The following is a 15,514-nucleotide window of genomic DNA, read 5'->3' as shown; positions in this document are numbered from 1 at the left end:
AAACACCGGCTCAAAGCCACAAACGCTTTCTTTGATAACTTTTTCCACAACAGATACGCAAAGGTCACTGTTTTTACTCGACAAACATCGCTTTCCGCAAGTTCATTTCCACTTTGAGAACTTGCTCATATTTGCCGGCGATATGTACGATTTAAAACACTTTTCTCTGACAAGTTTCACCGGGAAACAGCTTGCGGAATTCTTCTATTTGCGCACGAGCTTGTCTTTATTATCGCAATGTGGACGTTTGCGTGCTTTTGCAACACAAAGCGAAATAATCGTCCTCCAAGTGCCTTTTCCAGAAAACGATAAACTTAGGGTAAGTCCGGGACAGAGGCCCCCGTGTTTCATAACAGTTAATAACTCAGTATATATTCTTTTATTTAAACGTTAACATTAACATAAAAATAGACTTCAGTAACTTTTATTACGAAAAAACTGAAAAAATAGCTTAGGCCATCTTGCCTGAAATGTCAATCAATGATACCTCTCCATAAAAGAATAGATAGTTTACAATTTTGTTTAACGAAAAACAATTGAAAGCAATATAGTCAGTATTTTCTTCTCATAGCAAGTACAGTCGAATAAAGTGAAAATGACGCCTCAATAAGATAGTCCCTGCTGGGGATGCCCACCCTTCTAACCGCCAGCAGGCAGGGTCGTAAATTACACTAGTCAACATGATTTTGTTTCTAATGTCTGTATTCTGTACTTTTTATGTTAATTCTAAAAATAAAAAAAAATTACGTCTGATATCTGAAAAAAATATTAAATATTTTTGAAAACTTTATTAAATTGCACTGTATGTGAGCGTATTTCCTTTTATTACTACGAATAAAAAAGAAAAGTTATATTAACGGGAGCTAGTTAAATTAAAAGAGCATTGGTGTGTTCAAACGGATCATTCAAAAGATTATTAATTATTACTCTTGTTGCATCAAATTTTCAGATTGTTCTGACAATAAATATTAAAGACAAGTACAATATATGCATATTTAATTATCATGGAGGTGCATGGAGTAATAAAATTAATTTAATTATTTCATTTTCTACAAAACTGTAATTATCCACTATATAAAAGAAAATTAATTTGGATGTGATTTATAAAAAAATAAAAAAATTAAAAGGACTAGGCACTTCCTATGGGAAGTCCACTCAAATTGGATAATTTCTATATCAATTGATGGTCTCAAAAATCTGAACCAATCGGAACAGTCGGTTTAGAAAGTAGGCGCAGTTTCAAGATAAATTCCTTTAAGAGCCAGTTTACAGGAAACGAAATTAAAATTTAATTCAGAATTAAACTACATTTTGAATTAAGTTGCCATTTTTTTGCATTGACAATCCTCAAGAAAATTAACAGTGTCGTGAAATATTTTAAGAAGTAATTGAAATAGATAATAGAAATCGGTAAATAACTTACGTGAACAAGATAAAAAACAACGAAATTACAATACACGCCACCTACCAGACACAATTAACAATCGTAACAAATTATTTGCGTTTGCCATCTTTCCCGGTGGGACAACTGTCCCGGACGTACCCTATTATTTTTATGCCCAAAACAGTGATAGATTTTGGATCTGTTGATCGATGCCTATCCATTAGGCAAATTTGTCGTTTTATTGGTGGTAAAAGGGGAATTTTATCGGGCGAGCCGTGACACACGCTCATAACAAGATGCTGGCAACACGTAAATATTTTGATAAAATTTGATGTACATCTGAAATACGATGCTTCATCTTAATGAAGTTCGGATGTGTGGTAAAAATGTGCTTTCGGTCCTATAACTCCTGATATTCCGTGTTTCTCTTGAAAATTCTACAGCTCCCCTGACTGGACATAACGAAAGTTTACGAGCGCCGGATTAGGTCCCCTGTTTATTGAAGTCTGGAACGTCCTGTTTTTAATAGAAATCCGTGTCGGGAATCTTTTCAGGGCGACTCCTTGAAAAGTCAGACATTTCGCCTGTTGAAGCGTGCAATTATTCAATCAAGGCGTTTCAGGAGTGAGCAAGCAAATCTCCGTTTTAATTATCAGTTCCCTAATTGGATTCCTATGAAGAAAATTGTTACTTTGACAGCTTATGCATCAAATTTGCTGTTGACGGCGCCGTATCACGCTGCACTGTGAATTTCCGCCGAAGTAATCCGGCGAAATTTTAAGACGGGATTAACCAATAAGTAGAACAAGGCGAATTAGTGCGGATTTTTAATGCAGACAGCTCTTGTGTAGCTGCCCTCGGGCGCCGAGTTTATTAGGGTGCAGAAACGGGAAGTTTGCTTTATTAAAGCGTTGCGGAATAGAACAGCCCGCGGGGGTTTTACCCACGTTAAACATCTTCAAGAAATGCATCTTTTTAATAGAACTGTCCAGGAGGTAGCGAATTTATTTTCAAATTGAGCTCGGATCGGAAAGCTGTCTCGAGACGTCCTTGAATATCGAATTACGTTCAGGTGGTGAGTGTTTTCTCGTTATCATAGCGGAGACAATTTCCCGGATGTCGGGTCCACTCCAGATCGTCATGAATACAGCCTTAATCCCAGCACAGCTGACCGGCTAAGGGCACAGTCCAGACAAATTGAATTTTCTGATTTCTGGCCCGAGGCACGCCATCTGCCCGCTCATACTGTTTTCTTTTCGCAAAACCATTATTGGATTCTGCTGCCCTTTGCTAATAACTCAATTACAATACAGCGGACCGTCCAAGAAAACTCCAAATCTTTCGGTCGGTAATTAATTGTTGGGAAATAAATTTCACGAGCGGTATGCGAAAAGTTGCTCGAACCACAAATCGATCTCAAATCTCTGGTGACTGTGCCACTGACGGCCCCCGATCACAATTCAGACTAGTCCACCTCTAGTTTAATTACTTTGGAAAACTTGGAACCAATTAATTCGGAAACTCTTCCGGAAAAGTATGCACCCAGGTTTTTCTCCTCCAGACCCTGTTGTCTTATTACGAGAATGGGGACCGCCGAATTTATTCAAACCATCTCTTGCCGATTGTGTTTTATAAATAATAGAACAGCATTTGAATGCAGCGGGATCATTATGTCCTCGGGTAAATAAAAGCGAGCAGAATAATTGTGTTACGAGAGTAATAACAGTAGAGGAATTCCAAGGACTCACTCATGTCGAAATAGTTCTAATAAATATGACATACTTGATATTAATGAAGTCGGTTCGAGGAAAAACATGTCTTGCTAATAATATTCGATAAATGTGGTTAATTACGTTTTGTTTGCTTTTATAACATGCCTACTTAAATATGTTATTTGCAGCGCAGGAATGATTCAAGATTAATAAAGATTTACAGCGAAAACGTGCAGTTATTACTATGAGTCAATTCTAAATAGCTAACCGCTGAACAGTGTGTCAACTTTGCCACTTGCATATTCTCGAACAAGCTTGCTAAAAATTAACATAATTCTCCACGTTTGCATAAAAATCGATATTGGAAAAATGCTAATAAAAACCAACCAAATAAAAATTCTCCAAATTCTTTTTCTTTAGCATTACGATTTTTTTAAGATTCTTCTCTGACTCTTTTCTGAAATCGTTCCAGGATCAGAAATCTGGATCCTTTAGATTATTTTATAAATTCATTATTAGATTCATTTTTCTACATTGTCTATTAGAACTATTCGTTTCTAAACACTTCATCTACATTATCTAAATTCTCTTTTAAATTATACTCTGCGTCATTTTAAAATTTTTTAGCTTTGTTTGTGTACTCTTCTCTATATGTTCTTCTTTTCTAAAACCTCTGCAGATCTGAAATCTGAATTTCTTTTTGTTCTAAATCCATCTTTAGGTTGTGTATTGACTTTTCTTTAGAATTATTCTTCAGACTTTACTCAAAATTCTTTATTATCACATCTTATACATTTTTTCATGTCAGTTTTCTTACACTCCTCAAATTATCTTTGAGATACGACTCCGCTCTTTTTTAAAATCTTATAGTTTCATTTAGAATTCCTCTTAATTATTCATTACCGTTTTTTCTGCCCCTACTCTCTACATTTTTATTAAAATTCTTCACTGATTTTTTTCTAAAGTCGTTTCTATAGATTTGAAATTTGGATTCTTCCGAGGATTCCTCCTTAGATTATTTTGTAAATTCATCTTTAAATTCATTCTTCTCTAGATTTTTTTTAAGTTCTACTTTGAAGACTGAATTCTTTTATAAATACTTCTTCTTTATTCTCTTAACTCTTTTAAATTCTGATCTGCGTTTTTTCAAGTTCTTTTTAGTTTTGTTGATAAGTCTTCCAGATTAATCTTTGGCATTGTTTTTGTAACCTTCTTTACATTTTCTTTTTTTCTAGAGCCGGCTTTAGACCTAAAATCTAGATTTTTCTTTAGATTATGTTATAAATCTACCTTTAGATTTTTTATAATTTTTTCTCTAAATTTTTCTTTAGACTGTACTCAAAATTATGTTATAATCACTTCTTGTACATGTTTTCTTCCGAGTTTTCTATATTCTCAAAATTCTCTTTGAGATTCTACTTCTAATTATTCATTAGCATTTTTGTCTGTCCGTACTCTTCTTTACATTTTTATCAAGACCCTTCTCTGTTTCTTTTTTCAAACCGTTTTTAGATTCGATATTTGGCGAGGATTTTTTTTTAGATTATTTTATAAATCCATCTTTAGATTCATTCTTTTCTAGATTTTCCTTTAAAGACTGAATTCTTTTCGTGATTCTCTAAATGCTCTTTTAGATTCTGCTCTGCGTCTTTTCAAGTTCTTCTATTGACTCGTTGAGAATTTTCTCTACATACTTTTCTAAAGCAATTTCTAGATCTAAAATCTGGAATCTTTTTTAGATTGTTACAAATCCACCTTTAGATTCTGTTATAATTTTTTTCTAGGTTCTTCAGAATTATTTTGTAGACTATAGTCAAAATTATTTTGTAAACAATTCTTCTATATTTTTTCCACATTCTCCCGATTCTCTCTTTGATGGTACTATACTCTTTTTTCATTCTGTTATTGTTCGTCTATGTAATAGAGTGTGTTTAGAATGTTCCTTAACATTGTTTCTGTACAAAATATTCGAAAAATAAAGTTGACTATTTCATTCTAAACTTGGATTTTTTCTTATTATTATCAGCAACATATTTGGAATAATGTTTCATCCGTTATCGAAACGTCTCAAAAAAATAATAGTTGGTCTTCAGTTCAGTTCTTTATTTATACGAATACGTTCAAAAAAAATTACTAAAGGATACGATCATAAACCCTCCTTTAGCATTAGGAATAATATTCTCTAAAAATTCCTGACATGGTCTTAGAATCCACCATATTTTTGAATAATGCCAAAAGTCCTCACAATTTCACTAGGTTGGCAAAGCGTTCTGAGTTTTTTGTTTACCCATTTTTCCTTTTTCCAAACCCCTTCCATTTCTCAGCATCGAGAATGGTGTTAATTCGCGCGATTCGCGCCTAAACCGCGTAATTCGCTTAGCGCAGGATTCCTCGCACAAGGCGGAGGAATAATCAGGTTTGCGATTTGATTTTTGCGGCAAATTTCGAGTGGAAACTTTCCGAAAACGTGGATAATTTTATTTGGCGTCGGGCGAACTGCACGCATTACCCTTCGGCAGTCTCCCGAGGAGCTGACGCGAATTCATCAATCAGATTTGATTCGGTCTCGGGTTCTGTAACAGGATTTGGGACTTATGAATACTGACCAAACTGACCACGTTTCAGCACGCAACTAAAATCGATGATAGTAGCGCTGCAATAAAAGTTAGAGAAGCGAGAAGTTGCAAGTGCGATTATAAAAAATAGTCGAGGTCCATTAAGGGAAGTCCGGGGGAAGCCGACATGATTCGCAGCGACGGCCAACATAATGTATCCTGAGGCACAACACCACCCCCAGTGTCCTCTGGCATTTGGATATTGATTTTCTGCTTCATCGGCTTGTTTGATAGGCAGGGACGCCGAGCCGAGCCGTTGCTCTTGATGGATTATATTGTTTTAAAGTACGCGGCGATTTTTCAAATTGAAACAAAAATCGATGTTTCTGGTCTTGTCTTGCGTCAATCAGTCAGTAGACGATGAAACAAAAGGCGATGCGGCATGAGATAAGAAAATTGCATGCTGTATGACGCGACGGTCGCTTTCTGGTAAAGAGCTCGTCTCGGTAATGGCAGCACCGAACCATTAATAACCGCCGCGATCCATCATCTAGTCATGGATATTCATGTCGCGCTGTTCCATCGCCATCCATTCGCGTTGCACGTGCGCGGATTCAAATGCTGACACAAGACGGATTCTGCCCATTTACCTCAAACTCGTGTTTCTACTAGAAAAACAAGACAAGTGTAATGAAACTTGGGGCGCGCATACGACATCCATCTCCGCACTGACTACTGCATCGATTGGCGAACGGAAATATCCACACAGAACAAATTGCCCGCGAGCCAAACTTAAAACGGAAATTTTTCGTTGTGTTTTTTTTTTTTGGTTTTATCCCTACACAGTAAAAAATTCTACATTTCGTCTTTATTCTGCTCTTTGCAACGTTACCAACGAATATTTTGGGAGCCTGAAGGATCCTATGCTTGAAACACTGAACGTAACGAAAAGGAAATTTGTGAAGCACTAGTGGTAATTTTTTTTAAATGGTATTTAAAAATAAGTGATCGAAACGAGCGGATTTGAAAGCTCAATTCTGCATGAACGTGCAATGGGCACCAGCTACGAATATTTTGGATTTTTTTTACAAAGGAGACACTCGAAAATAGCCCAAAACAATCCTTATCATTTTCTGATATCTTTTGTTATTGACGCAGAATGACTTGACGATGACATATCAAAAACAATTTTCGATACAAACTTGAAAAATACAACTGCGCATTTGTATTTTTTGACTGGAATAAGTCAAAAATGTAGTCTTTCTGCGGGTTTCAAACCTTTGACAAAAACTGTCAATTTTCACTTTTTCTTAAAATTGGTTTCAATCTAATATCATAGATGGTTTTATTCAGAAAGTTTTAATTTTTATGATCTATTTGGTCCCAAAAACTATAGAAGAATCTTGTAAAGTACAATCTAAAAGATAATTTAGAGTACTAGGAATAATTGGAATTTTTACAAAAGAATTTTGTACAAGTCTCTTTAGAGTAATTCTAAGAAGAATCCAGAGAAGAACGAATCTAAAGATGGATCTATAAATTTATTTAAAGAATTCAGATCTAGAAACCAATTAAGAAAAGAATCATCTAGAAATCTTAACAAAAACGTAAATAACATAAAAAATGTTTTAAAGTAATATAGAAAAATTCTGAACGAAACTATATCCAGATTTTGAAAAAAGAGAGCAGAATCTAAAAGAGAATTTGGAGAATGTTGAAAACCCGATAGAAAAAATGTAAAAAAGTGTCTACAGTTTACACCTCTACACAATAATCCTAGAGAAGAATCACATTCAAAGACATTATCGCACTCGGCTTTATCTTGTGCACTATTTTTTCATGGCCTATGCGTCTTTACAGTTCGTTTCAAACCTTTGGCAACAACTGTCATTTTTAAAATTAATTTCCTCTTTGAATTGGTGCGTTATTTCTTGGCACTAAGTCGTCGTTGACTTAGAATTCACAGAATTCTTTTCTTATACAGAAACTTTCAATTAGTGCAAAATGCAATGAGACATTTTCACTTATACCTATACCAAAAATAACTGTTAAGGTGTAGGAATTAGTCAAAATTCGCAGTAATTAATATGTGACTAATACAGCGAAAAAGATTGGTTGTCAGTCTTACTTTGTGTTACTCGAAAGTAAAATTACCGTTGAGGACGCCACTGAGCTAAGTCGAAAACAGTAATGTGGTTACTGTTTTCGACCTAGCTCAGTGGCGCTCTCAACGGTACTTTTACGTCCGAATAACTTTTTAGTCCGCCTTTGGAAGATTCGCCTCATGATAATATTTTTATAGCAAAAAGATACGTGCATCTAGTTAATTACCACTACTTATGTACTCGTAATCGTCGGTAATAGTAATTAATAATAATGAATAACTTCTAAGGTAAAATATCCTAACAAAGATGAGCAGTTTTTCTACACTTCTTCATTTTTTTTTAGCAAGATCTAATAACACAATTCAAGGCCTTTTGTTCAAGGGCTCCTCATCGTAATGAGTTGTGTCATATACATTTTTTTCCGCCAAAAAAACTGCAAATTGTGCTCAATTCTTTGTATGCAATAATCTCTTTCAATCAAATCGATTCTTTGCATTTCTAATACTTGTAGCTGCGATGCTATTCTACTCTACTATATTTTTTGTAATCACTAATAATTTTCATTTTTATTTAAAAAAACAAAAGTCCTAAGTCATGCGCTCGTACTTTAGGGAATATGCGAGTCAAAACTGACAAAGGCGAACTTTGTTACTCGGAAGTAAAATGTCCGTTGGTTAGGCCACTGAACTAAGTCGAAAACAGTAATATGGTTACTGTTTTCGACCTAGCTCAGTGGCGCTCCCAACGGTAATTTTACTTCCGAATAACTTTTTAGTCCGCCTTTGGAAGATTCGCCTCATGATATATTTCTATAGCAAATAGATTCGTGCATCTAGTTAACTACTTATGTACTCGTAATCGTCGGTAATAATAATTAATAATAATGAATAACTTCTAAGGTAAAATATCGTAACAAAGGTGAGCAGTTTTTTTCTACACTTCCTCGTTTTTTTAGCAAAATCTAAAAACAATTCGATGCTTTTTGTTCAAGAGCTCTTCATCGTAATGTGTTGTGTCATACACATTTTTTTTCGACAACAAAACTGCAAATTGTGCTTAATTCTTTGTATGTAATAATTCTAATACTTGTAGCTGCGATGCTATTCTATTCTACTATATTTTTGTAATCACTAATAATTCATTTTTATTAAAAAAAAACAAAAGTCTTACGTCATGCGCCCTTACTTTAGCGAATATGCGAGTCAAAACTGACAAAGGCGGACTTTGTTACTCGGGAGTAAAATGACCGTTGGTTAGGCCTCTGAGCTAAGTCGAAAACAGTAATATGATTACTGTTTTCGACCTAGCTCAGTGGCGCTCCCAACGGTAATTTTACTTCCGAATAACTTTGATGTTTATTCGTCGTTGATGTTTATTTGTAGTTATGCGGATTATGTTTATTCGGATATTTTGAGCGTTGTACGAATTTTGAGGCTTCACAAGTATTGCATTGCCTATTCGGAAAGACTCTTGTATCTTTGGTGCAAAATGCGAATGTTGACTAATTAGAGATGACAAGGAAAACACGAATAAGGAAAGACTGTTTGGTTCACTTTCTTTATTGGAAAATTATTACAATGACATTGAAAAGCCTTCATTTTGGAACAATTTATGCTTAAATGTATCAGCAATTGTTAATTGTAATTGCAGTTTTGTAGATTTACCGAAGTATTTCATGATTTTTTCAAAAATTTTAATCTAAAATGCACACACTTCATTAATTTTAATTTAAATCCTTTTCACTTTCAAATTCTAAAACTTTATAGTACCACGAAAAACCGCAAAACCAAAGTCAAAGCTAGTATTTACCACCACATACTTTTAAAGTGATTCCTCTAATGTAAGTAATTCACAGTATACACGCAAAATTGTTAAACAATTCATTAAATGTCAATTAAATGTGGAATTATGAGAATTTTGTTACTGTTTTCGACATAGTTCAAACGTCGTCACCACAGGGCGTCTAGTTAATTTCATTTCCGAATAACGAAAGCGTTAAAAAACAGCCTCTAATACCAAGAGAGCCACCTCGGGCGAGTAAGCGAATTGTTCGCTGAAAAATGGGTCACTCTGGTAATTTACGACGCGATTGTGTTCACCACCGTAGTTAGTAGATAGATCTTGTTATATCCGAAACTGGTCTTGGGTGTTGAATTACCACTTTGCAAAGTAAGGTGATTCCTAATTATTTTGAGACAAATTTCAACCTGTCCTGAAACCGGAACGCTCGCCTCGCCTTATTAATATCTTGCGGTGTTTTAACCGAATTCCACTCTAATGTTCGTTGCTTTTTTCCAGGCGAGAAGCCGTACAAGTGCTCGTGGGAAGGCTGTGAGTGGCGGTTCGCCCGTTCGGACGAACTCACCCGCCACTACCGCAAACACACGGGCGCCAAACCGTTCAAGTGCCGCCACTGCGACCGATGCTTTAGCCGTTCGGACCACTTGGCCCTGCACATGAAGCGCCACGCTTAGACGGCCTACCTCTCCGCCGCATCACTGCCAGTTACCGCTAGTGTACATACAATACTTTAGATAGGTGTGGATGGACTCTTGGAGCAGCACACACGTAGCGAGGGTTTGCTTCCTCAGTGATGTTCATTCCTGTGATCGACATCGTCGGCTAGGGCCGAACACACCTACAGAACGCGCGCGGCCCGCGGGCCGCACTGTAGCTGTACGGCGCGGCGGCGGCGCCCCCCACGTCCGAGGGACGCTAAATTCTCCAGATCAAAATTTTTTATCGGTTCGGTGGCTGTTGGCGGGGGCGGCGCCGCCGCGAGGATAGTCATGTTAGATTTAGGTGATGGAGTCTTTGGACGGCATTTTTCGGGAATGTTGTGTGAGGGCTCTGGACTTTGTTAGTCTGTACGAATGTGTCAAAGTATTAACTGAAGACTGTGCAGGCGCACACCGCCGGATATTAGGCTAAATGTCACTATTTGTAATAAAAAAAGAATCAAAAATGTAACGTATAGTAGCGCGAACAAGTTTTTGAAAAAACTGATAATGAAAAGTATTATAATAGGTAATTATATTTTTTGAGAAAGTGACCTTGGATGAAAATCTACTTTTTTCAAAAATGCAACGATAAGCCGTGTACAGTTGTGTACAATGTGCATTTGAGCGGCGTCGCGACGTCTGTTGGACGCCGCACCCTCCGACGCATTCCTTCTCGATGCATTCTATATTTCTACTTCCCTGACTAGGCATAGCGTGACTGTTGTGTGATCAGAGACCGTGTATATAGATTTTTAGTGTTATAGCATTTTGTACAGCTGCATGCTTTGTTAATTAGTTCGGTACATTTTACTAATATGTGTGCGAGCAAAACGCTGTCCAACGCCGAAATACTCTTCAGACGATTTTTTGCCAAATGCAAAGCTAAAACACGGGAAAAAATCGCACTTGAAAGATTAAAAGACTCTGACTAGTTCAGCTCAACAACGCAAATGAACCAATTAAATTGCTTCAATTTTGGTCACGTGATCAGTTAATCACGCATTTAATTGCGGATTAAATTAATGACGCTTCTATAAACCGCACCTAAATATATATGACCTGCACTTGCCTTAATGATTTTCATTAAGATACAGGCATTTGAAAAAAATATATTTTTATTGCAATAGTCGGATTGTAGAAAAAATAGTCTATGCAACTCACATTTTAATTTTTTACATTATAATGATTCAATCCGTGATAGTCCACAATAACTTTATTAGCGCATGCAAACTATTGGAGTGATTTTTTTTTAAACGAGTCACTTTTGATATTTTAGAAAACAAAAGGAAAAATTATAAATCCCGAGGCGGATAATTCTCATTGATAAGGAAATTTTTTGAAATACAAACAATCCCCTAAAACTATTAAATGCCACGGCACCACTTGTGGTACCACAAATAATAGTTATTTATTGTATAAGTGTTTTAGAAAGCATTTTATTCACGCAAGAATGAGTAAACATTTGTTTAACATTCTTAAGATAGAATGCGACTAAAACACGAATGCAATACAACGTTTTATTCACAATCACCACATTAGCAAAAAGGAATTTTTTTATTATTTCGCTAGTGGAATAACAGTTATTTATTTAACGAGTTTGAGTGTAAATCGGATGTTTTATTTCACGAATGTATTATCAAACCATGAAAAAATCATCCACGAGGTGAAATAAATGATCCGATTTATATGTAAACGAGTTGAATACAATATTTTATTCTTCGAATTAGACTTAACAAGGCTTAAAATTGCTTTAAATCTGTTAAAAATAATCTGACGTTTCGTGTGAAAAATGCCAAACAGTTGTCAAAACTGCCTTACACAGGAAATTTTGACTGTGTCGAAAAATAAAGTTACTTTATACCTTATAATAATAGTGGAATAAAGTTACTTACTTCACTAGTGGATAATAGGTGTCTTTATATGCTCTATAAGTGTGAATAAAACTCCAATTATAATGTGATTGTGGATAAAAGGTATTTTTACTATTTTTACTGCGTCTGTTTTTTCTATTTACATTATTTTTCAAAAAGTTAATTTGAAGAGTAAATCGCACCCCAGATTTTTGTACATTAGATGTACTCAAGATTCCTTTGAATTTCTTATAATTTCGAAAAGACTTTTACTAATATTAGTGTTGTACAAAAGGACCAAAGCAAATTTTAATTTTATTTTTAAATTAACATTAGATTGATGTTGTCTTATAAAACACATTTTGAGTAAAAGTTTTACAAAAAGATCCTCAGAAAATATTCAAAATGATCACTATTACTCTCCATGCAGTATCCAAAGTATTTTGCAAGCTCTTAGTGTGATACATTTTGCTTTTAGGATTTTTTCTACCTTTTTTGATAATTGGTTTTAATTTGTTTTAATCAACAGAAGACATGGGTGATTTACCAGTGTTTTTGTTTTAAAAGATAACAGATTTCAAGTGACCTCATAGGAAAAAAAATAAATTTTCAACTTCACCTTTCCTGAAATACGTTTGATAACAATTGACACATTCTGGAATACTTTCTGAAATTAATCTGATACATTCTGAACTACAATTGGAAAAGGTGTGAGTTCTATGACTTATTTGTAGTTCATGGTGCTTATCTCGATTTAGTTCATTAAAAACTATGTAAGTTGTTCAAACACAATTCGATTCAACGTAAATAAAACTACTTGCAACACTTACAACATTTTTAAGCAAACGAAATGCTTTCAGTATATTAATTTAAATTGCAATCTTGAAAAAATGTGTATTGATAAATTCTACCCCAAAAATATCATCCAAAAAGAAAATTGACGTTTGAAATCTTTACAAATAAAAAGGAGTGGCAAGCATCTATTCCAGAATGATATGTTAGATTTCAAAGTAGAAAAAATAAATCCAAGTCTATACCATACGAATTTATTGTCAAAATTGTTACCAGTAAACATGTTTCGAACGAAATGGTTCATCTTCAGCGTAATAAAATAAAACATGAAGGATAGAACAATCTTATCCTATCATGAGTGACTTATAAAGTTATAAGGCAACAGCGGTCATAGATTTTTTCAGTTTGTTATTAATTTTCAAAACTTATTGCACTGTTAGAGAACTTGTGCTAGAACTGGGGTCCGCGTATTTTTTATAAAACATAATCGAACCTAAAAAAATACACTTCTGAATTTTTCTATCCGAGAATCCAAGGTGTTTCGTTAAAAAAAATCTCCCTGTACATTATTTGGTTCTGGATATGAGAAAAAATTTGCGATTTTTTCTAAAAGGGGCTTTAATTTCGCACTGGGGCTTTTCGTCTGAAGGAGAAGAGTAGGAATGGTTAGACGGTGAAATCTGTTGAAGCGGGCTTGTGCGAATGTAGGGTACGTTCGTTGTTCTTCCGGGCACCTTAGCGTAGTCGTCAGAGTAATATATTAATTGGTTAGTTTCTAACACGAATTTTTTACCTGCTGGACGCGAATGTTGATGTTTCGATTCCTGTTCTTCGATCGCTGATTTAATTTCGTCGACTGGAACCGCTGATTGGAATTGATTTTTTACGCATTTTGTAATAGAAGAAAGCGGCGGTTTGAGTCGACGGTTTGCCTACTATTTCTTATAGAGAGGTGACATTTATTCGCTCCCCAGCCTAAATGTGACATTCTTTCATGTTCATGTCGTCTCTCAGAGACGTTGTAAATCACTAGAAGAGGAAAGAAGTGGGAAGGGCGAGCGTGGCGGCAAAATGCTAATTTGTTAATTAGGTACTAATTGCTGGTGTCTCCGGTCGACGTGAAATGATCCAAAAAGCTGGCAAGTTGAAGCCAATTAGTGTCCTAATTAGGTAATTAAATAAATCATCGTTTGTTGTGTTTGGAATATCTGAGGGTTAGCTCTCGTATCGGTCGGGTTGTTAAATAATATTTGCCGTTTGATATGGGTTGGGTTTGGTTTGGTTTCTGTTTGGGTTCGCTCGACTCGGCTGAACTGAGCCCGGAGACACCGCCTATTACGACGTTAACTGTTTAACATTTTCTTTAACATAATTCTAGTGATTTAGGATGCGCTCTGTGTTGTCTTTTAGTTCGTACGCTCGCCGGCTTTGCTGTTGCGGGCCGGAAAACCTAGTTTTAAGATGATTAGGAAATACTATGTGAATATAAACGAAATATTTTGCCAATGGAAGTTGATCTTCTCTTAGGATTTGGAAATAATGTTTCTATACCAGTAATTGAAATGTATTTGTAAATGTATTTTAACTATAATTGAATTTTAGATGACCCAATTTGTAAATAACTACATGGTATGCGAATAAATTTTCTGATCTATTTAAATTTAAATTTTGTAATATTTCCATTTTGTATTTCTTGATGATGATGGTGATAAATTTTTGTAGTCTGTAAATATTTATTTGAGAAAATATTAAATCTATATGTAATTATTATTCTATATGTAATATCGGAGCTCGTGCCATTTTCGTCGTTCTACCAAACCAAGTGCGAGAATGACACGAACAGATGCACAAATTATATTTAATATATTTCTGTTTTTTGTGAGAGTTAATTCTACATATTCGTCAACCAAACAAACAGTCGGCGAGATTTCGTACGCTAGCTTGTAATTCCGCTCAGTGCAAATAAACGTACGTTCCTGTTAAAATTAAGAAGCTTTTTATTTCCTCCCTTCACCCTTTTATTCTCTCCAAGATATTACTTTCATTTCTTACATTACGACATTAAGCCACAGCTAAGTGATATCTAATTGCAACAACGCTGGTCGGATGTAATACATTTACATTTATTAAACTTCCCGATGCCAATTTACATCTGCTGGAGATGCAGCCGCAGATAGAACTGCAACTAACTGCCGAAACGCCTGATATTAAATTCTCCTTAAAGATCTTAATAAATTATTCCCGCCGCCGCATTCATCCACTCTTATTAAATTTATTGTATTCGCATTAGTTCCCCGCAATCCTGGTAGATGGCACTCAAAACGTAGTTTAATTACAGATTTCTGTAACTGTGCTTAAAAACCTATACACCTCTTCGCGTTCCTATGATCCTGGTACGAAATCCTGATTTTTAAATTGAACAATTTTTACGAGGATTTGTAAGCGGAAAAATTTTCTGCTAAAAATTGTGAAATTTTAAATTCGGATTTGGTACCAGGATCATAGGAACGCGAAGAGATCTTTTGGCGGGAAAATATCCCGCCTTAAATCCGAAACACCTCTTCGCGTTTCTGTGATCCTGGTACGAAATCCTGATTTTTAAATTGAACAATTTT

The 15,514-nt window shown here is 35.2% G+C and overlaps 1 protein-coding gene across 2 annotated transcripts in view; it reads left to right on the top strand.

Moving 5' to 3' along the window:
- Positions 1–14,891, top strand: part of LOC100142007 (Krueppel-like factor 6) — a 193,115-nt gene extending 178,224 nt beyond the window's left edge. For both annotated transcript variants that reach the window (XM_015977918.2, XM_008193862.3), the window contains exon 3: positions 10,055–14,891. In XM_015977918.2, the coding sequence (XP_015833404.1) occupies positions 10,055–10,230 (176 nt within the window). In that variant the 3' untranslated portion in view covers positions 10,231–14,891. The remainder of the gene's footprint in view (positions 1–10,054) is intronic.
- Positions 14,892–15,514: the final 623 nt, after the last annotated feature.

Source organism: Tribolium castaneum, chromosome 1, assembly GCF_031307605.1.
Source record: "Tribolium castaneum strain GA2 chromosome 1, icTriCast1.1, whole genome shotgun sequence".
NCBI classification, from domain to species: domain Eukaryota; kingdom Metazoa; phylum Arthropoda; class Insecta; order Coleoptera; family Tenebrionidae; genus Tribolium; species Tribolium castaneum.
The sequence above is the reverse complement of the archived record's forward strand: the minus strand, read 5'-3'. Positions and strand labels throughout refer to the sequence as shown.